The sequence below is a fragment of the Falco peregrinus genome, chromosome 2 (assembly GCF_023634155.1).
Source record: "Falco peregrinus isolate bFalPer1 chromosome 2, bFalPer1.pri, whole genome shotgun sequence".
In the NCBI taxonomy this organism is placed as follows: domain Eukaryota; kingdom Metazoa; phylum Chordata; class Aves; order Falconiformes; family Falconidae; genus Falco; species Falco peregrinus.
The window spans coordinates 103,716,867-103,739,170 of record NC_073722.1 but is presented as its reverse complement, the minus strand read 5'-3'; the positions used below and the strand labels follow the sequence as shown (position 1 = coordinate 103,739,170).

Genomic DNA, 22,304 nt, shown 5'->3' with positions numbered 1-22,304 from the left:
CACAACTGTTAAGCTCAGCCCTCCAGCACCACGAACGGAGAACACCAGCGAGCTGTAAGCCGGTGTGTGTGTCAGTGTGCCCTACACACCAGTATAAACCTGTCTGCATGTCCTACACACCAACATCAACCGTGCCACGTCTCAGGTGCTTGCTTACTGCCTCCAGGTTAATGCACAACCCCGACTCAGCCCCTCAGGCAGCCTCAGGGCAATCAGGCTGCAGCTCTCTCTTCAGCTAAGCTAAGACCTGTAAGTTCTTCATGTCAAAAATGAAATGGGAAGAAGTCTAGAAATCAAAGATCTAGGTGGGCTCCCAGCCATACAGGCAGAGCCCTCTGCAGACGGCTTCTCCTTTCCAAGCCCTGGCCGCACGCTCACAGCACAGTGCAGCCCGCCAGGACCCGCGACTCGGGTGACGCTTGCTCTCCTGGCTCCAGTCCCTGCTGCCCTTCCCGGGGCTGGGAGCAGCCACGGGTGCAACTCGGAGGCAGATGCCATCATGGGCCTCAACTGCTGCTGGCTTGCGGCTTTGATGCAAGCCAGGAGCAAACATATGAGCCACCTCACGGGAAAAGCCCACGTCACCCTCCTGCGACCAGAAGGAAACACCTGGCATTTGATGCATCTTCAGCACCATTCTGCTTTCAAAGGGCTGCCCACTGAACCCAGTGGGAAAGCCCTCAAGAAGCCACCTGGCAGCAGTTTCCACTCTGGTGATGAAGGAGCTGACGAAAAACTGCTAGAGGGTCCCAGAAGGGCTTGGGCACCCTCCTGGCCCTGGTGGCAACAACCTGCTGCGGCTCTTTGCCAAGGTGGCCTGGGATGTGCACGAGCAGCTACCCAGGGACCTTGGGCAACCCTTTGTATCCTTGTGAGTGGGCACAAAGTGGATGGGAAAAAGCCTGAGGGGACAGGAGAAAAGATGCCTCCCTCCTCTTCTGGCCCTGGGGGACAAGGGCTTGGCAATGGCTTCAGTGTGGGGGTGAGGGGACAGCAGCTGCCCCGGAGCAGGGAGCATGGCAGGAGGGCACTGGGGGCAGTGGGAGGGTGACTGGGGAAAACTGAGCGAAAACAGCCAAGTCTCAACGCAGACACAAGTCCTGGTGACACCACCTGCCAGGCGGTGGGCCAAAGCCACGCTCTCCCCGCCCAGTCCTTCTCAGAGCAGTCAGGCTTTGACAGCAGGGAGAAAGGGAAAAGGTGAAAATTCAGACAACTGGGTATTTTCCCCTTTTCTAACGCCAAACCGTTTTGTGAGGGGGAACAGAACCCAATCCCCGTCCTATCCCGACATGGGCAATGACAGACAGTCCTCAGAAAGTCTGATGCGAGGAGACAAGCCAGCACTATGTGACGTCTTTTCTGTTTAATTCCACATTTCATTTCGCTGATGGCTGCCAGGGTTCTCTCTGAGCCAGCTGCCCGTCCGTCCCAGTCCTGTCGCGGAGCTCTCGGCCGTGCCACCGCGCTCAGGGGGAGACGGGGCTCCCCAGGCAGCTCCTTCCACACCGAGAACACGGGCAGGTTACGCTTCGATTTGGAGCTGAACGTCAGGAAAACCGTCTGAACTCCCCTTCCTCCTGCCCCTCATTCATAAATTTAATAAAATAACAATAATAATAATAATAATTAAAACGAAGGCTTATTGGAGCTGTTTCTGCTCAACTTTCCACAGTCTCTTTTCATGTCACTCTCTGGAATCAGATTTTTCAAGAAATACTGTGAGGAAAAAAAAGAATAATAATAATAATAATTATAATAATAATAATAATTATAATAATAAAAAGCATCTGGAACCAGCTCAGAAGATTTCTAATGCTTTTCAGCTTGACTGACTTGGAGTGCATTGACCACACCGTTTATATTTTCTTCAGGTACCTGCAAGAAAACAAAAAGAAAGGTCACGCTCTAGCCAAAGCCAGGCAGGGACGACAAGGAAAGGACAGGCAGGAGCCAGAGCCAGAACAGTCCCAAGGAGCCAGGTACGTCGCTGCTGGACACCTGACCTCCACCGAGAACGGACTCCATCTATGAGAGACACCCTCCAGTTCAAAAGTGCTAACCCCCAGCACCCCTGCAAGCAGCACTCTGAGTCAGAGCTGGCTGGTTTGCTGTCTGTATGGTGGGTGCTGATGGGGAGGCAACTGGTTTGGGCTTTTCCTTTCCTTCTCCTCTTCTTCTCCCCTCCCTTCCTTTTGCTGGCAATGCCTTTGTACGCCAGGAGCTCGCTCATGCAAGGCTGATGGGTTTAGGTGGCTGCCTCAGGGCTCCATGAAACTCTCCAGGGCATCCTACAGGTTTGGGACCCACAAATGTGGGTGGGGAGACCGTGTTGGGTGACAGGAGAACATAGCCATCAGAAGAAGACAACTGCCAGTTTGCTTGTGGTGGGGCATCCCAGATAGTGCAGTGTACCACCTGAGCTTTCTTATCCAGCCTTGTGACGAGACTTAACCATAGAAGTCCACATACAAAATTCTTAGTGGGTTATTAAATTATTATCTTTTCACACTTCCTGCAAGAAAAATACTCTTGTAACAGAGATGCAAAAGATCTCAGAGCGACTCTCATCAGTAGAAAAGACTATCACAGGTTACATCGGACAGAAAAGAGGTGTCCGACCATTGCATAAACTCAAAGATGACACTCAGGGGACAGGCAGCTAACAGCTCTCGGAAAGTGGAAGGGGGTCTGAGAGAAAAAAAAAGCTGCTGCAAGAAGCCAAAACAATTCACATTCAGTGAGTTGAAGAAGGGACTGTCTCCTCTGCGAGGTGTTTGAGTCACTGGCCAGGAGTATGGTACCTGGATTCACTGGATGCCCCTCCAGAGCTCAAACAGTGGAAATACAACTGGACTGTGATTTTCTGCAAAGCTTTTAACAAAACTGAGGAAAAAACCCCAGGAGAAATACACAAGAAAAATGTTCAATTTTCCAATGGAAAGATGGAATAGGAGCGGCTGACTCTGATGAAATGTGAACAAAAGTCAGCTGGGAAAGGAAGAAAATAATCTTAAAACAACCATACAGGAAATTCTTCTGGGTTAGAAAGAAAACCCCAGCAAACCTCCACCGCACGGAACAGGACTTTGGACAGGACTCTCCGCTGCCTCCTCTCCATCCTTTTTTGCCAGTACAGTGAACACTGCAGTGGGAGAAGCCGTGTGACTGCCTCTCCAGAAGATAATAAGGAAAGACATAGGAATCAATTTTGCAAAACACATTTTCTTAGTGCAGCACAGGTGCAGAAGGCAGCAGAACCGGCCAGCCCTGGCCAGCTGGCTGTGACCTGCACGGACCCACCTCCTCCCTTAAACACCCACTGCAAAATGCTTGACTCTTAACGTCAAGGAAATGCTATCAACCATACCACGAACGTTTGGGCTGGATTTGCTCCAGGACAGATGTGTGAACAGTTCTGATTTGTAGGTCACATCCTAGTTTGCCACCAGTGGAGAAGTCCTACCCCTCCCAAAAGACCCCTACCCCAGGGCAGCCGTGCAACACGTTCACTTGGCAGCCAGAGGGTGGATCAAAGCATCCACCATGAAGGGACAAGCAAAGCTCCGAACTACATCCCAGACATAGCTTTGGCCTCGCTAGATGCAAAATTCTGGGGAAGAAGAGCAAGACAGCCCTGAGCATGAGGCAGCGAGAGCAGAGCACCTGGAAAAGGGACTCTTCTCACTTGCTTTCTCTAGAGGGAGCTGGAAACCGTAGCTCTGTCCACCCAACCTTCTGTCACCCAGGGGACACACCAGAGACCTGGAGGGTCTGATCTTGGCACTGTCTCCCAAAGGGATTTCTTCTCATGCACAGGTCCTGATTTCCTGGGCAAACTTCTACAGCTACCCGAAGACCCGAGTATTAACACCCAGATCAAATACAAAATTAAGCAACAACAAAAACCTTAAGATGCACAGGAGAAAGAAGATCAGGTCAAACGGAACAACAAGCTTTGTCAAGCACTCAAGACTGCTGACAACAAGTACTGAACAGCTTTAAATAAATAAAGGGAGGATGTAGAGAAAGGATTCAAGGTGCACTTAGAGCTTGACAAATGTCACTAGAGGTCAAGGTGTCTCGGTAGCAAAGTTAGGAAAAACAGGACGAAATCTAGGTCAGGGTCTTGGCCAACAAAACCACCCTACAGCCAGCAAACACACAGCCCAGCCCCCGTGCCTGGAGCAACGTCAAGCCAAGGAGGGCTCGGAATGCACCTTCCGCACGGTGGAGAGGTTTGACAGCTAGAATAGCCACTGTCCAGATGAAAAGGTTTTTAAAACCGTACAAAAAACCAACCCCAGCAAGTAGCAAGCAAAATACTAAAACACTGATTTGAGTAAGGAAGACTTGCAGACCTTAGTGCATGGCCCAAATAACACCCTGCCAGCTGCTGGGGGGCTGGGATCTGCTGGGCTCACATGCGGCAGGATGAGACGCTTTTAAAAGGTGGAGCTGCCTGCAGAGTCATCACAATCGTTTGGCACAAGTTTTAAGTGAAATATCTATTTTAACTGACCAGGTTTAGTGCTCTAGATATTGCTTGACAACTGGAAGCACTCTACACCTCGTGCTCTGCACAGAAAGCATGCACCTGGGGCCACAGCAACAGGCAGGAATGCGAGGCAAAGCTAACAGTATTGATTTTAAAATGGTGTTTTATTGGCTTATCTTATCAGCACAGTTAATATTAAAAAAAATAAGACAAACATATATAACACTTTGACCTTTGCTATCTGGAATAATATTTACTTTTACTCTTTACACACATGACCTATAGGCTGCAAATGGTTTACACCAACTGTGAAAACCCAAAGTAATTAGCTGAAAAAAAACCCTGACTTGAACTCACTGGAGCTTTTACAGGTCAAAAGCAGGGCCTGAGCACTGAATTTACGGTGATGGAAGGAGAAGCGTCATGCAATAAAGGGCATGTTTAAGAAACAAACCCAAAAAGCACAAAGCAGCCGAGGTTTGTTAGCTTTGTTAGCCCGTGGGCTACTGACTCCCTCCCTCAGGACCTGGGGAATGGGCTCCAAGTGAAATGCCGTTCTGTTTATGGCTACAGGCATAGCAATTTTCCTTTTTCAGGGAAATTCCTCATTTTTCAGGGTGTCCTACACAGCCAAAGGAAGAGCAGAGGTAGGCCCAGAAGGTAAAATACCAGCCAGTACAAAAGAGAAGAGAACCCTGCACAAACAGTGAGACCCTCATGCTGCAACTGCTGGTGGGCACTCAGGAGAACAAACATGGCAACACCCTTCCCTGCTCCAAAATCACCTTCCCTTCTTGTGCTGACAGTGACGGCTGTTTTATCAGAGGCGTACACCATGAGGAGGAGGATGCGGGGCCAGAAGAGCTGATTAGGACTCTCAGATGGGTCTCAACATGCAAAAGTTAGGGCTGTGCAGGTACCAAGAGATGAAAGCAGGGGTCTGCTCCAGGGAGACTCTCCAAAAGGTTCCCCCCACACACAGGCAACCTCCTGAGCCTTGAGCCATCAGCTACACTTCCAGGAAACCAGAGAGGGTTTATGGCTGTTTCTAATAAAAGCTGGTGATGCAGTGGAAGAGACTGCCTGTCGCGAAGGTCTTTAAGGACCCAGACCAGGCTTTTGCAGGAGTGACACCCCCTGACCCAGCTTTGCCCAGGGTAGGGCTGGGCTTAGTTCAGGAGCCTCTGATCCCAGGGCCAGGACAACCAGGAGGCTGGAGAGAAGCTCTCCAGGTGAGCAATGTTCTCATAATGGAGTTTTCTCCCAGGGAAAAGAACTCCCCTATTCCAAAGAAGCTGTCTTGATACTCACCAATGCGTGATCAAACTTAAAAGTACTGATGTAGTAGGCTGGGATGTCAGCTGCGGCCAAAGGCTCAGAAATCTGAGCGACAATTCCACATTCATCTGTGTGGGAGATAAAAAAAATCAATCATTGTGTGAATGGCACCTGTCAGTCTCACAGAACTCCTGGGTCTCACCAGCTCTGTGCCTACACAGGGAGGAGTTTCTCTGCACAAACTCCTATCAGAAGGGATCTCTGTAGCAAAACATGCTCTTTCTCAGGGAATCAGGCTCTTTGGGCCACCACAATACATTGCACATTTGATTTTACTGCCATCTTTTTGCAGCAGACACACGTAAACTCCTCAAAGGCACAAAACATTAGAACTGGAATGATTTTCAAAGATCCAAAGAAAGGCAATTTATGATGTTCGTAAAGGAAGCACCAAAACCCGTCTCATACATCCTTAACCTCCATTTTTCTCTAGCTGTTGCTATCAAACACTGCATCTCTTGAGAGAGGAGATGCTGACCTGCTGGTCGGGCTGGACACATGGCTCCTAGACCACCACCGACCACAGCCCCCGAGACAGGATTTATATAGTTCCTCTGTCCCATTCATCGCAGATCAATGGTACGTTGCTTCTGGAGCAAACATATTTAAACATCACATATTTAGAGGACTGCTGTCCCATCAGTGACACACACTGTGCCATTTCTACATATTTTGCCTCTAAGATGCATGAAGTGCATGAAAACTTCCTTCTGGCTACTTTTAGTGGTCTGGTGTGGAAGTTGCAATTAAATATAAAAATTGGCCAAACACTTTTCAGAAATGTTCTGGAAGCCTGTATTTCCTAACTGTTTCACAGACCATGGGAAGGAGCCGTGCTTTCTGAAGATCAGGCCTCTGTTGCCATATTCAGATCAGACTCCTTGAAGTTACAGGGGACATAGAAGTAACCACGACACTTTGCAGACACGAAGCATTTGCTCTGTGCTACCTAGGTCCGATATCCTTCTAGGTGGAGAAACCACTTGCAGGACTGGATGTGGAACAGTTCTATGAACAGGGCTCCCATTTGGACCACTATAAATCTGGACTAAATCTACCAAAGCCACAGAGTTGCCCAAAGACTGCACTGGAGTGCCTTCTGGCCACTGAGTTCAGTAACCTACAATGCACTCCCATGCCATCTTTTTGTCCAATTTTTCTCTTTAAACAGAGCCCTAGGAGCTACCTGCAAAGTCCAGCAGATGAACGCAATTCCGATGAAGCTGTCAAGTATGTAGCACTTTTAAAAGCACATTTAGAAGTCTGACTTATTAGGTAGGAGTCACACTCCTCCTGTTTGAAAATCTCAGCTTGCAAAGTCGTGTTAAGCTGCTGGCTCTTACAAAGCCTCAGATGGATTTTTCCATCATCCTTGAAGGCCCTAAGGCGAGTGACTACCTGTGCACCAACTGATCCCCCAAATGTTTACCTACCGAAGCCAAGAGGCTGCCCACCAATCCGCACCATCTTCCAGAGTTCTCCAGATGCACTTGTAAACAACAAATTATTAGGAAATCTGTAAAAGGAAAAGAACACCAAACGCAGCAATTAAAACACAGCAGTGTGTCCGATTCTGCCTGCGGGGCTGCTGCTGTTCCTGTATCCCTGTGCTGTTTGAAGCCAACAATAGCAGCAGCAGCAGCTCGGTGAAACGGAGAAAACTCAAGGCAAGTGGGACAGATGCACCTGCCTGCCCCTCCAGATGTCCTGTGGCAAATCAGCACCTGATGCTGGTAGCATGCACAGGCACCCAGAGGGCACGGAAAAAGGTTTCTATGAAACAGGCTGTGCCCCAGCTTTATAAATGTCAGGATTGTTACTCTGAAGGGTCGATGTGAGCTGCATTCAGAAACACCGAGGGACAGAACGTGTTTCCGTACCTACCCTCTTAACCAGGCGAATGGGGACCACTGGTTTTGTGTCTGAGCATCAGCAGTGCTTTTTTCCATACCATCCCTGGGATGTCCCCGGAATCCCCCCAGAGATCCTCATTTCGTAGCGGGGGAAAGAGACCAGTGGCTAAGAGACTTGCCCAACGTTAAGCAGGCAGCCTGGGACAGAGAAGGAACTGGCTGCCCAGGTTCCCCAAGCACCAGGCTGCTGCTCCAGTCCTCTAGCTTCTCCTGAAGGCAGACAGGTTTATTCCAATTAAAGTCGAAGAAACTTTCAAGGGGGCAATTAATAGTTTGCAAAACGAGTCCCTAGGGCAGGCAAGAAGCAAAGCTAACACTGCACTGTGTGTCAATAGCAAATCTATGCATTGCATCTCAGCGCAGCACCCTGTCTAGCCCCCAGACCTCAGAGACCTCTGTGATGTGAAGCTGCAGAAGTAGACACAGACGGAACAGGCTGGTATTTGCTCCCTAGCTGACTTTCTCCTTGCCAGATAAACGAGCCATGGGCTCCTGCTGCACAGGGATGACTCAGCACATTATCATCACAACAAGATTCTGCACCAAGCCCAGCCATGTGTAAAAGCAAAGCGGGAGGACAGCATCACTGATGTCCCCACCCTGCTTTTGGCCTTTAGCAGCAAAATTTCAACTTGCGTACACCAGACTTTTTGGGGTTTTGCTATTAAAAGCACAACGGAATAAAAATGGCAAAATCACTTTGCTCCAGTGTTCCTCCTTCAGAAGTGAGATAACCCTATGTTACATTGGCTACTGATTTCACCGAGGGCTCGGACAAACAAGCCCAAAGTTCAAGAGCTAGAATTAACATGCCAGACTTCACTCAGAAAAGTGACAGGGTGTACAGGCATGTGACACACACACAATGAGGCTTCCAAGAATTAACATGGAGGAGCTTCAGTTCCTTCCTGCTCCTTTGAGAACATCCCAGTTCTTTTTTGGGGTCCAGGGGACCCTAAGACCAAAACTCACCTCTGCTGTGTCTGGACATCCATGACCAAGGAGATGTAACCCTCAATGAGAGAAAAGGAGAAAAAGCGAATATGTCCCGAGTCTTCATTGCCCACCACCGAGTCTTTTACTCTGAAGAAATAGAAAAGAACAGCGTTAACTGTGGCTAGAAAAGCAAAGGAAGATTTTTAAAGCAGATAAAGCCAGTGAAATCAGAAATGTTCATACGCTGACTTACAGAAATGGCACCAAGTCCTGATATGTTATACTGCTTTTGGGTTTTTGGATTTTGCAGGGGGGAAAAAATGCCAATCCCCACAATTGACAAAACTCTCCCACCTTTGCCCCAGGGTCCTCTCACAGGTGAGCTGTGGGCCAGGAGGCACAGGCACCGAGGGGCAGCAGCACAGCCAGCTGTACATCCTCTGGTCATATGTGGACACTCAGCACATCATCACATTGCTACCCTTCAGTTAAATCTGAAGAGGTTCATCTTTACAAAGCCAGCAGGTGTCTTGGCACACCCCCAACCTCCTATTTGGTTTCCACCTGTCAGCACAACCCTCTTGAGCCTGTGAAACCTCCCTCCCTAAGTGCAGGGCACTGCAGCAGCATAAGGCCACAGCAGATCTCTGGGCATCGTGCAGAAGCAATGTGAATTGCTGCCTCTGGACGCCAGCCACACCTCCCCCAAAAGCCTGTCTCCCTGCCGGGACTTACCCATTGGAGTAAAACATGACATCCATTAGGAGTGTAGCAACAGTGGGAAGGGTATCTGGATCCAGGCTGGTGACGCAGAACATATTACTTGGACTGGAAAGGGGATGAATGACGGGCCTCTGAACTGAAAGAGACAGACACACACAGCGATGAAGCCACGTCTGCAGCGGGTTCGCGTCCCACCTGATGTGTTATCCACACGCCTGCAGCGGCTGCAGAGAGCGCCGCCAGTGCCTGTAAGAAAGCTGGTCACCGTTGAAGCCCTGTTGGCTCTCAGACAGGGACTGAAGAGCCTGGGGACAACATGCTCTTGTGGTGTTCTCCCCAGGGTACGAGGCACAGGTTAGCTCTCTGCTTGGAGGGGCTTTCAGGTCATCGTGTGCATCCACATGAGGCAAGGGGCAAGCTAAAGGAGGTGCCAACACAAACTGGAACGTAGAAATAAATTCAGGCTTCCACCGTTTAAAAGGCAGGACCTATGGAAGGCACCTCTCTGGCTGTGGTTACTGGCAATGCACCCTCTTTCCCCGCCTTTCTGGGGGCCTATTTTGCTGTAGCTACAAAAATTAAAACCCAAAAGCTTGACAAACATGTAGCCAGCAGCTGAGAAGCAGCTGGTATTCAGGCACGCAACTATTAAACAGAGAAACACCACAAATTGCATACCTGTACCTAATCAATGTGTGTTTCACTGTGCCCTTCCTTCACACTTTTTGTATGAGGCTCATTTTTTTTAAACAAGATAATTTATAGCTATCGAGTAACGAGGCTGAGTGGCACTTCGCAATAACTGATCCCTGCTTTGTTCGGTTATGGGTACAAAATTACACACAGGTGTGTAGGTAAACATATGGACTTAAGTCGTTCCTTTTGCTAATTGTGCCCTTTGCTTGATACTTGCTCCTCTAGACTGGAAAGCTCTTGAGGTTCCGTACAGCCCTGGGCTCACTGTGGCCTTGATCCTGGCTGGTACTGAAGTGTGAAAGTTGAACCACCATATTCTCTGTGAATCAATCACTGCAATTCTACAACGAGCTTTTATATAAGCTACTTTCCTTTGAAATGTTGAAACATGGAAATACAGGCTACAGACAATGTTATTTTTGCAACTGAAATTAACTGTACTTTGACCTTCTGTCCTACAAAAGGCATGTCTCCTCTAGAGATGGGAAGCTAGCAATACAAGGCTCAAATTCAAAGCTCGTCAGCATCGCTCAGAAAGTTAAGCACCTACTCAAATCGTTGCTTGAACTGGGACAGACTCAGGCATGAGTTAAAGACAGTTTATTATTTTACAACAGGATAAATATCCACCAAAACGCTTAAGGAAGGTAGGAGGCAGACTGTCATCCCCATGTGCCAGGGACACCAACGCCAAGCCCACGCTGGTCCTTACCTAGTTTTGGTTTGACAAATCCATTCGTTATCCCAAGGTCGTCGGCAGCAACTGTCTCCCCGTTCACCACTCGGAGGATGGTGAACTCAGCAGCCAGTGTGTGCATCACGAAGGGCAGGTCTCGCTCACGTACCTGAAGGTGACAACAGGATTAGCTCATGATGGTATCCACCAGAAGGCAAAGTACGCTGCAGGGGAGGTTACGTACTCTCAGGGCACAGAAAAGCGGACACATCACTCCTGCTTGAGCCAGCAGACGTGTAAGCACAGGTGTCTAGAGAAGCACACTTGGTGGTATCACTGCAAGTATCACTATGATTAAGCACCACAGTGCTTTTAAGACTGTGGAAAGAGCGTGGAGACGATCAAGAGGGAGATGTTTCACCTCTTTTCCCTTCCAGAACTCAGCACTGCCTGTTCTTCAGCCTTGTTTCCTAAGGAAACGAAGCTTACGTGGCTGTGCCCCACGTACGTGCACACACGTGTGTGAGACAGAAAATCTCTCTGTCTGTCCCCAAAACAACTTTGGAGCCTCTTGGCCATCATCAGCCAACCTGACAGCAGACACCGTGTTCCTCTAACTTGCAGAAAACCAATGTCTGAGTCATGGTGGATGTATTGGGTTTGCGTGGCAAGGTTTTGGTGGTGGGGGGGCTACAGGGGTGGCCTCTGCGAGGAGCTGCCAGAAGCTTCCCCCGTGCCCGACGGAACCGATGCCAGCCGGCTGCCAGCCCCACGGAGGCCGTGACCCACGGGCAGCGGCGCTGGGGCAGCCCCTGGCAGGGCCCGTGGCCCATGGGGAGAGGAGCCCGGGCTGGGGCAGGGCTGGGGACCCCGCGGGGACCCCGCGGGGCAGCTCCCGAGGGACGCTCCCGTGGGAAGGGCTCCCGTGGGAGCAGGGGGCGCAGGGCTGGCTCCCGGGGCAGGGACCCCACGCTGGAGCGGGGCAGTGTGCGGGGGACGGGGCGGCAGAGACGGCGTGTGAGGGGCTGACCCCAGCCCCATTCCCCGGGAAGAGACAGAGAAATCAGGAATTAGGTTAAGCCTGGGAAGAAGGGAGGGCTGGGAGGAAGGTGTTTTTTCTGATTTGAATGGTAATAAATTAAACTAATTTTCCCCAAGGCGAGTCTGTTTTGCCCGTGATGGTAATTGCTGAGTGATCTCCCCGTTCTTATCCCAGCCCACAGGCCTTTCCTTGTGTTTCCTCCCCCCTGTCCAGCTGAGGACGGGGGTGATAGAGTGGCTTTGGTGGGCACCCACCTCCAGCCAGGGTCAACCCACCACAGCAGGAAATGCTGCCAGTGCCTCCACTACGGGAGAGACCGCAGCGTGGGCCAGCACTCCCGTTCCACACCTGATAACCCATACCAACACATCCTCCTCCCATGGGAAAAGCTCCTGAGGTGTCACTGAGCCTAACTACCAGGCACAGAGCTCTGGGGAAAGCAGACTCTGGTAATTCCACTGCTGCTCCAACAACTTGTTCCCAGGAATGTCATTAAAACTGCCCAACTGAACCTTCATCCTGTGGCAGGTAGGTAACGCCACCTGGTCCTCTCATGCCCTCTTACCAGGATGAAATCCGTCTGATAGGTGGAGAGCATGAACACCGAGATGTTTTGGTCAGCTAGTGGTGCTATTACTGACTTGGCAATTTTGGTCACTCCGATGGGCTGGGAGCCGGAGAAGCCACCTCCACCAGACACCACGTTGAGGGCAAGCCATGTCGCATCGGCCACGCTCAAGTGTTCCGAGGAAGGGAGCTCTGCAAAGAGACAGGGGGGGAGGACAGAGGTTTGGTTTAGAGGCAGAGAGTGCCAGGTCCACCAGCTGGTCCGTATGTGGTTAGCACAGACCTCAGAGCAAGGAATGAGATGAGCCCACTTATCCGGCCAAGCTCCTGGGCTTCCCACACTGCTGCACAGGCTGGTACTGTGCCGACCGTGCCGCTTTTTAGATATCCCGATCGCATCAACTTCCACTGCGGGATTCACACAGATTTTCAAGGACAAAATTGGGAACTACATGAGCCTCAGCAATTCACTCGGATGCTGTGACCAGCACTGCTGACTTCCCCATGCAGAAACAGCCTGAGGTCTTTGACTTAACTCGAATCCCTTCTATCACACAATTTCTCCAAAGAGTTTACTCCAGCTTTTCTGGTCTCTTTTGTTCCCTTTTTCCTGCTCTAAACCCACATTTTCTTCTCATGGACTTGAGATGCAGGTTGCCAGAGCGGCCTGGGGACTAGCCCAAGGCTTTGGAGACGCAGAGCAGGTACCCTATGCATCGGCAGGCTGCTGTCTCCATCTCTAAAGCAGAAGACAAGAGCTACACAGCTCTGTCAGGGATAGATGGTGTAACATACATATGAGAAATTACAAGCTGATCACACACTAAGATCATGGGAATCTTTTTAAGAATAACCCCAGTTCCATTCCATTTGCTTCTAAGTCTATGGTCGTTCAGTAGTAAAAATCTGCAGCTAAACCACTTAATACAAATTATTAACTGTTTTAAAGAAACTTTAATATATTAACAGCCCGTAAAACCAGACGTGGACTCTGGAAAGAAGGCATAAACTTCTCTAAGACTCCCCGGACTTTGATTTGGCAAATTATAGAAACAACCAGTTCAGGTCCAGATCCAGACTTACAAATGCGTAAACCCGGTTAAATCTACGTGGCGTAAGGAGCCTGCCCTCAGATGCAGATCCAGCCAGCAAAGCCACGGCAGAGGTCTCAGCAGAAGCCTACACACTTTGCTTAGAGGTTAGATGCAGCCCAGTGGTTCGAAAGCATAAATCCCAGTATTGCTGCTCTTGCAGACAGCACCCTGGCACTGCAGGCACATCACTTCATGCCTCCACACCCACGTTTCCTACTCTGTCCACCCACTCCTGGCTCCTCCACACAGTATCCCTTTCCTTCTCCTTCAGCAAGACCTTTGGAAGCTGTTTCTGTACCGATCCAGACACCATGTAATAAATCCATAACCTCACACCCTCTGAATCCCCAGGCACCACTGCTGTGAGACAATGACAGCGCTGAAAACCCAAAATGAACTGAATAACAAATACTGTTCATTTTGCTCTCCTCAATAACCTCAATTGTGTGTGGCATGAAAATAACCCTGAGCAAACACACTGCAAACAGTGGGGACACTGAGGGTTCTGCTTCTGCATTTTGATGTTTAGCTTCATAGGCCAATGTTTCTTTTTTACTGAATAATCAGAGCTTACATGGAATGAAAACTAGACACCAGGGAGAGGGGGTAAGTTTGTGCATTAATCAACAGCATGTTACCTCAGAGAGACCACTGCCAAGTTGCTCGGAGAAAATTATTGCAACAAAATACCATTTTCTGATCAGACAGTCCTTTGCATCAGAAAATCACCCCCAAAACAAAGCTTACTACATCAACTGGCATGGAAAAGCAAGGGCTCAAAACAACTGCTGCTGATCTAATAAGCTGCTGACGTCTTTTTTTCCTTTATTCCCACCTCTGCTCCTTGCCTGTGAAATAAATAAGGAGGAGGGGGAAAAAAAAAAAAGAAAAAAAAGATGTGTTCCTTCTTTGGACGTGCATTTGGTCCCTGGCAGCACAGAGCGGGCAGGCGCAGGCGAGGCCACCTGCACGTCAGCGGTATTTACACTTCCATTTCCCGCATCCCAAAGCCATTAAAGCAGCCAGGCAACCCAATCACAGAAAGGTCAAGTGACACCTTTCCTCTCTGCAAACTCATCCCCAAAAGCCGCCAGCAGCGTGGCTGCCCCAGTAACTGCGCCAGCTGCGCAGGATGCACGGGCTGCCCCGCGTGCTCCGGGGTCCTGTGCTCGCTGCCCTGTCCCATGTGCCCAAGCCCGCTAATGACTCGTTACCAGCAGCGAGAAGAGATCACAACTCCTTTCTCCCTCTATGAACAGAGTAGATGATATTCCTGCTTTGTACGGACGGCATGGGCCTGGCTGCAGTTCATTAAGTACCAGTTGAAATACTGGTTTGGGTCAGGAATGAGATGAAGATGCAGTATTTCACGGTGGACGGAGGCATTATCGCATTTCCCTTCGGCAGTAGTGGTGCTGGAGGAGCTGCCCCAAGAAGACCTCGTCAACCTCTTCCTCTAGGGGCAGGGGAGGCTGATTTGCCCATCGCATTTGTAATTACTGGAAAGTGTTGATCACATTTGGTTTTCTGTGTTTAACAGGTCCTATGAGGTGTGACAGGGGCCACTGTATTTGCTTAAGTAACCTGCTCCTCATAATTCAATTAGCTTTGCGAAAAATATACAGAAAGTGACTGAAATACCAATTTTGGACACTGTTTCCACTAGGCTGCCAGATGGAAAAGTACAGCCCAAATTTTAATGAAACAAACCCAGGCTACAGGCTCAACCGATTCATCTAAATAGCATCAAATGAGCCACACGGGAAGGTGTTTTGCCCAGGAAACTGTTAAATGTAGAAAACCCAAGGAGAGCTGACAACACCAGACATAACGTTAACGCAGACTCAGTGAGGCAGAATAAGGTAATAAATAAAAAGCAAGATGAGGAATCACCTGGGTTTCAGCACCAACCCACCGAACTCACCATCTCCGGCACTTCCCCCTCCAGGAAAGCAGAGCGCCCGACCCCCCCAGCCTCAGCCCTGCAGCATCCCTGTCCCCACAGAGATCTCCGTGGGCTATGAACTGCAACTGGTTTATCAGAGTGCAGGTCACTCCTGCTTCTGATGACAAGGGACATACCTCTGGCTGAGGAGGACCTCTAAGGGGTCACAGATTTGGGCTTTGTGTATTATAATCAGGGTCCCTTGTTTTGACTCGCATGGGGGTGAAGCCTTCAGCTTTTCATGGGTTTGCCGTGACACTTTGCGGACCTGCTGCATGGCTGGTGGGCTCCGATGGTACCGCTTGCCCTTGGCACAGCGGTGTTCTCTCCTCCCAAATTCTCCATGCCGCATGAGATCTGCAGTGCCATCAAGCAGACAGACAGATGCCATGTGGGACGCTGCACCACCCAAGGGAGGTATTAAACAAACGCCAAGTCCCTGCTCAAACCAAACCCAACAGACACACGTCAAGTAAGGCTTAGGGCGTGAGTTACACCGCTTAGTCACATCACAGGTGATTTAGAAGGTCAGAGGTCTGCCCGGGGCCTCACTGCCCCATTTGGCAGGTACAGTTGAAGGTAGCCTCCATGGCACACGTCATCCTGGAACACGAGGTGGTGAGTATCATATCGGCCATAATTGGCTCCTGAGCTCAAATAATCAATACCACTTCCAGTGAGGACAACAAACATTGGCCAAAACCCAAATAAGGATTGAATTGCTGCCACCAGAGCGCTACAAAACGCTGCAAGTACTGCGAGCTGGTGCTCCACGTGGCATTCTTAAAATACCTTTAAGAGGATGCCGGCCAGATGATGAGCTTCCAGCTCACAGATCTTTGCAAGCAGCCGAGGTGGTCACAGAAAGCAGGGAAGGAAAAGCTCCCGTGTACAGCCCTGGCTGAAGAGCCAGCCCAATGGTGGGGTCTGTACAACGGTGGGAAAACAACAACTTTCCACCCTGGGGATCCCTCAGTCTCCTGCACAGACCCCTCAGCCTCGGGTACAGCAGGAGGCAAAGCACTGGGAGAGAATCCTACCCCCCTGGAAGAGCCCTGGAAAATGCGCAAAATGCTCTGGAAAAGTGCCATCAGGATTTTTGTCCCCCTTTCAGTACTTAATTTAAACGGGTTCAAATTTCTTATAAAAGGGTTATAGTTAAGGGGGGGGGCGGGGGGAAACTGGCAGATGCACAGCTCTGTAGCAGAAATGCATCTCACCTACCCACACTGCTATCTGGATCGGTGCGTGCCAAGCCCTGCCAGCCAGTGACTTACCCCTTCCTCCAGAAGGACACCCTTCTCTGTAGACCTTGTTCCCCTTGATGACATCTATTAGCTTTCAAGTGAAACTGTGGATGGACAATGGATTAATTGTAGTGCCTGGACAGAAATGATGGCACTCAGCTGGTTTGTTTCTTCGGTGTGGTATGCCAGATCATCTCCTAAGCTCTTACCTTCGCTCAGTACACGATTTTTTGCATTATAGCACAGTACTCTGGGTGATGTGCTACTCTTTGATTTGTTCTGGTATTCCGAATGAACCGATTGCTCGCTCAATTCATTATTATAGGACTTACGTTTACAGCCACGGCTAACTCCAAACGTTAAAAAATAATTAAATTTTAAAATACTGTGGAGTTTTTGACCAGCCTTCTGGCTTTAGATCCCTTACACTGTACTTATTTCACCTTTTATAGCCTCCCTCTGCAAAAATGACAGCTAGACTCTTGCATTTATTAAAAAGATAGAGAAAAAGGCTCCTGCAATAGCAGGACTCCAGTGGTCAGGCATTAAAAATAAAAGCGCTGCCAACTGCAAAATTCATGATAAATAGGGAGAGCTGTCGCCAATGCCTCTATGTGGCAGCACAGTTTATGTATATATATTTTTAATAGGATTTTTATGTTTATTAAAGGGCTCTCTTCCCACTGCCCAGTGGAAGCTTTTCATTGCTCTGCAGTTTTAAAATCCCATCTTATAATGAAGTGAGGGATTATCTCAGGTTGTAAAACCTGCTCCAAAGCCTGGGTGTCTTTCTGACTTGGCTGTTGGCTCCATCACGAGCCGCCGAGGAGGGGCTGGAGGGGCAGCGGGTGCTGCAGCTGGGTGCTGCTAAGAAGCGCCGGCAGCAGCCCAAGCCAGAAGGGGTGCATGGGGAGCTGGGGTGCCCAAGGCAGGTCTCCGTCACCGCCTGGTGTGGTTTCCCTGACATCTAATCAGGTGCGTGTGTTTGAACCAGAGGTCTCCACTCAGAAATCGTTTTAGGAACTTTTTCTCCTTGAAGTCACTGTGGGAACTGGCCACATGAGCTCAGAACCTGGAGGGGAGAACGGGAGGGCTACAACCACCTGAGCCTCGTTTCTTCTGAGACATTAGGCTACATAAACATCCCTTTAATGTTAGGAAATGGAGCACTTCGTTTCACTTCCAGAAAGCCTCACGAAAGGGGCTAAAGCAGGGTAAAGATGCCATCTATCAGTTTCTATAGCGTGCTAAAACCCAGCAAGAGCCCTGAAGCTGGTCCAGCGCCCAGCTTTGTGTGTCCCAGCCCCCACTACTCCAGAGGCACGAGGATTATTCCTGCAGGATGCCCCGTTTCTTGTTTCACTCTGATGCAAGGACAAGCCCAAGTGATCCAGCACTGCCCTTCCCCCACAGGGACCCCACCAGGGCAGCAAAAACATCTCTGGGATGTTACAATGCAAATCATAACCTTTCAGAGGATGCAAATACCCTTTCTTTTTGCCTCCAAACACACACGCTGCCAGCTTCACACTCAATAACCAGAAGCAAAGACTTTTGCTGCCACACAAATTCTAAGCCAGCCCCACAGGCAGTCTGCAGCGCGGTGCGAGACAGCTGCCGGGCAGAAAGTCCTTGGTGTCAGGTTGATTCAAGTGCCACAGAGCACTCCCACAGCAAGGACTTATCTAAGCACAATAGCCAGGCAAGATGAAAGCACACCGCTTGGCTTCGCGCTGGGAAACGTGATGATTAGGTCCAAAAAGTTAATGCTTTTGTGCATAAGAGAAGGAAAAAAATCCCACGGCTCTGATTCAGCTGAAACCATCTCGCACGCCAACGAGCTCAAGCTTGTCCTGAGAAGAGGTTGTCCCACTCACAATGAAGCGGCTCTTGCAATTTTTTCCATTTATGCTAATGGTTTGGTCAGCTGCCACCCTCTCCAGAGCGCAGTACCAGGGGTGGTCATAGAACAGTTCGGGTTGGAAGGGACCCCTTTAAAGGTCACCCAGTCCAAGCCCCCCTGCCATCTCCAGCTAGATTAGAGCCCCATCCAGCCCCCCCGTGAATGTTTCTGGGAATGGGGCATTTACCAGCTCTCTGAGCAACCTGTGCCAGTGGTGGAGCCAGAAGGCACCAGCCCTGCGAGGAGAGCAGTGCCTCCAGCACCGCATCTCTGCCCCGTGGCACGTGCTCTGGCTCAGCCTCAGAGGGATGAGCAGTCAGGGAGACATCTCATCCAGCGGCACATCAGGAATTTTTAAAGTGCTGAATGTTCATTAGATACCAAGTACTACCAGCAAATGGGATGGCAGGTTTCTCCAGGATCACAGCAGACCATCAAACTTCAGGTTTTGTCTTTTTTATCACTTCTTTGCGCATCCCAAACTTGCTCCTGATGGAGATGCCTGGGCACCTCTGCAGGGCTGGATCCACAGCCGGGGAACCTCACCATCTCTAACTGTGTTTTTGACATTTTCTCCTAACAGAGCATGCAAAACCCAAGGTTTTTTTATTCCAAACTCCCTCAACAGGGAAGCTGTGAAACCTGTCATCTCATTTTCCTATTTAGGTATTAACCCACTCACGAAACTGTCAAAAGAACATTGTTAGGTTCATAAACTCAAACACTCTGCCATGAGGAAATGACAGCTTGACATTTTATATATTTAACCTCAATGTTTCTTGTGCCTCAGTTTCCTATTGATAAAGGGGGTTCATAAAAAACCTATTTCCTCTAAATCTTGCTCTCAAGAAACAGCTGACCTGTTTAGCTCATGTTTATATACATCTCACAACTGAAGCATTTCGCAGTTAATGCAAAAATCAGCACTAGGCAGACAAGCAGCATGGAAAATTCCTGCCCAAAGAGGGAGTATGGCGAAGACTGAAGTGTCTGAGAACAGGATGAGAATGGAAGGAACTGAGAAGTTTTGCTCTGGCCTCCCTGAGCATCTTTTCTTCGTCATGGCTGAGTTCATGCTAGTGCTGTTCTAGGGATATTAAGGTAGGTTTGAAAGGCAAAGGTCTCTCAATTTCCACTATCAAGACCATAAAAGACAGCCAAAGAGATAATCAGAGGGAAAGAAAGCAAAAGAAAACAAGAAGGAAGCGAACAAGAAAGCACTCAAGGGAAAAACAAGCACCCAAGAGCCTGGCAGAGCCTTGCTTCCTGGGCTCTGAGCAGCCGGCGCTCACACAGCACCCAGTATGGACCAGCCCTCCCCAAATCCAAACCCAGGAGTGCTCCCAAAGTAATGTCGAGCGATGCAGCCACCTTCCTTCACTTCTCACATGACACTTATCTCATACTGGTCCTTGGCTGCTGTTACAGATTTTCTTTCAATTACAGATTAGCTAAATCTAAAGGCTATTTATGGGTTTACATTAGAATGGGCAAACATACTCAGCGCAATTTTCTCATCTTTTCCTGACAATTCAATTCAAACTCTACCCAGCGTAATAACAAGTTTGAATATCAAACTAGTCATGTGAATAGGACAAATTACATACACAGGGAATTAAACACAGTGGCCCCAGGTCCCATGTCCATCTGATGGAAACTACTGTTACTGCTCACAAGCAAGGGAGCTCTCCAAGCACTTCACTGGAGGGAAATGATAAACACATTCATCCCACCTTTATTTTATAAAAACCGGGAAACTCAAAAACCTGCTTCCAAGAGCACTGAGGTCATCGGGGCATTTCTTCAGGCCCCACTCTCACAAAGAGAAATAGCTCCTAACTAGACACATCAAGTGATTTAATACTGAGTATTTCCAGCCACCTTGGCAGCTACCAGAGAGACCATGTCAGCTCAGCCATCCCTACTGAAGCTCCACTGGCCCTGTAAACAATTTGCAGGGGCATGTGAGTATTTTGAATTTTCAAAACAGCTGGGAACTTTTTACCTGGAGTACCTCCTTCTTCTAACCAGCCCCACTCACCATCCCATACAACATGACCATTTCTGCAGGTGCTACAGTCAAGCAGCTCTCTAGCAAGAGCCGTGTGAGATGTTTGCAGGGAAGGGAGGGTACCCTGCTGTGCAGGTTCTCCATTGTTACGTATCTGCCCACGTACCTGCATGAAGTAGGAAAGTCTGACAGTGCTGGAGACATCATACTCGAAGATGGAGAAGTCGGTGTATTTTTACCATTTACAGCACAGTTCCACAAAGACAACCCCAGCACAGCCTCCACGCCCCGGGATGATTCTGCTTCTCCTTCCCACCTGGGAACACGTGCATCCCTTTCCCAGCAGATGCCAAACGGATCCTCACCTCTGCTGACAGGGACACAGCCTATATGGAATTTGAGGACTGAGACGAGGTAGACACAGAGGGGTGGCACCTTCCTAGAAAGCTGCCTAGCTAGTCTGTTAAAAGCAGCAGAAGTGGCCACGCATTTACACTTGTTTCAGAGCTTGAGAAGGAGTATGTGCTAATTAAAATTATTCTTTCTGCTCAGCACGTCCTCAGCTGCATTTGTGCAGAGCAGAGATGACGCCATGTGGCTGACTGATCTATTTACACCTCTGGAGTCCCCTGCTCATCCCCATCCCTGTTTCCCAATTAAGGGTGCAGACAGGAATTTGGGCTGGTTCCAGCAATCAACTATGCCTGGCACACCACTGGGACTGAAGAGACAAACCAGTGACTTTTACCCAATGTAAGCTGTTCAGGATCTCTCCGCTGCCTGAAAACAAGCAAGCAGAGGAACCTGAAAAACCTATTCCCAGGGAAGAGCTAAAATAAAGTGCATATTGTTGCTGGGGCTTGCGGTGAATGCAAAAAGCCAGCAAAAGCAAGGTTAAAACTGCTGCTTTTTCTGACTTTAAGTAGCAAAGGTGAGAAGCATGCTGCGTTCAGAAACACACTGTGCAGCCTCTGGGTCTCTGGCCTGGGCACGCTTGGTGCTCCCAGGAGCAATCGGGTGGCAGAGCAATGCACAGGCACCTGAGCACCCACCCGGTCCAGCCCAGCACTGCTGCTTACCTGGGGTTCTGCCAAAACATCGCCCAGCAATACTCACCGGCTCCAGCTGTGAGCCCACGTACCCCCACCATAACAAAAGTACCCTTATATTTGTAAAGACATCTCCCGAACTCTTTAAAAGAGAAGGCACAGCTGAGAGCTTGTGAACAATGTAATTCAAAGACAACGATGGCACTGCAGACAGGTAACAAAGCTTCTAGAAGATGCGCCTTTGCTGGCTCCCCAGCTGGGGTCCCTGAAACACCAGTGGCTGCAGGAGTGATTTTAACACTTTTGCAGGGATGGGGCTGTGTCTCTGCACCTCAGGCCTCCCTCGGCATGGGCTACATTTCTGCCACGTGCCAGGCATACAGATCTGGAAAGCAGAGCCAGAAATCCAAAGCAGCTGACCTCCGAGGTGATGAAGACGAAGCGCAGGGGATGAAGCTCTCCCACTACACTCTGCCTTGCTGGTTTTCACCTAAAAGATGTAGATGCTGGCAGATGCCCTTCCAAGGTGGAGGTGTGGGTCTGTGCCCGTGGACGAGGTGTTTGCACTCGCTTAGAGCTGGAGCCGCCTCTGGCAGGCATTCCTCCAGCAGAACACAGCTCCCTTGTACAGCTGTGCTCCCGGATTTGGTAACTATCCAAATTGCC

At 49.5% G+C, this 22,304-nt stretch overlaps 1 protein-coding gene across 1 annotated transcript in view; it reads right to left on the bottom strand.

Annotated features, from left to right (window-relative positions):
- Positions 1–1,201: 1,201 nt before the first annotated feature.
- Positions 1,202–22,304, bottom strand: part of CASTOR2 (cytosolic arginine sensor for mTORC1 subunit 2) — a 124,196-nt gene continuing 103,093 nt past the window's right edge. The window contains exons 3-9 of the mRNA XM_055797289.1: positions 12,388–12,581; positions 10,817–10,949; positions 9,421–9,544; positions 8,722–8,832; positions 7,270–7,352; positions 5,810–5,904; positions 1,202–1,878 (exon numbers count right to left, since the gene is read on the bottom strand). Coding sequence (XP_055653264.1) covers positions 1,813–1,878; positions 5,810–5,904; positions 7,270–7,352; positions 8,722–8,832; positions 9,421–9,544; positions 10,817–10,949; positions 12,388–12,581 — 806 coding nt within the window. The 3' untranslated portion in view covers positions 1,202–1,812. The remainder of the gene's footprint in view (positions 1,879–5,809; positions 5,905–7,269; positions 7,353–8,721; positions 8,833–9,420; positions 9,545–10,816; positions 10,950–12,387; positions 12,582–22,304) is intronic.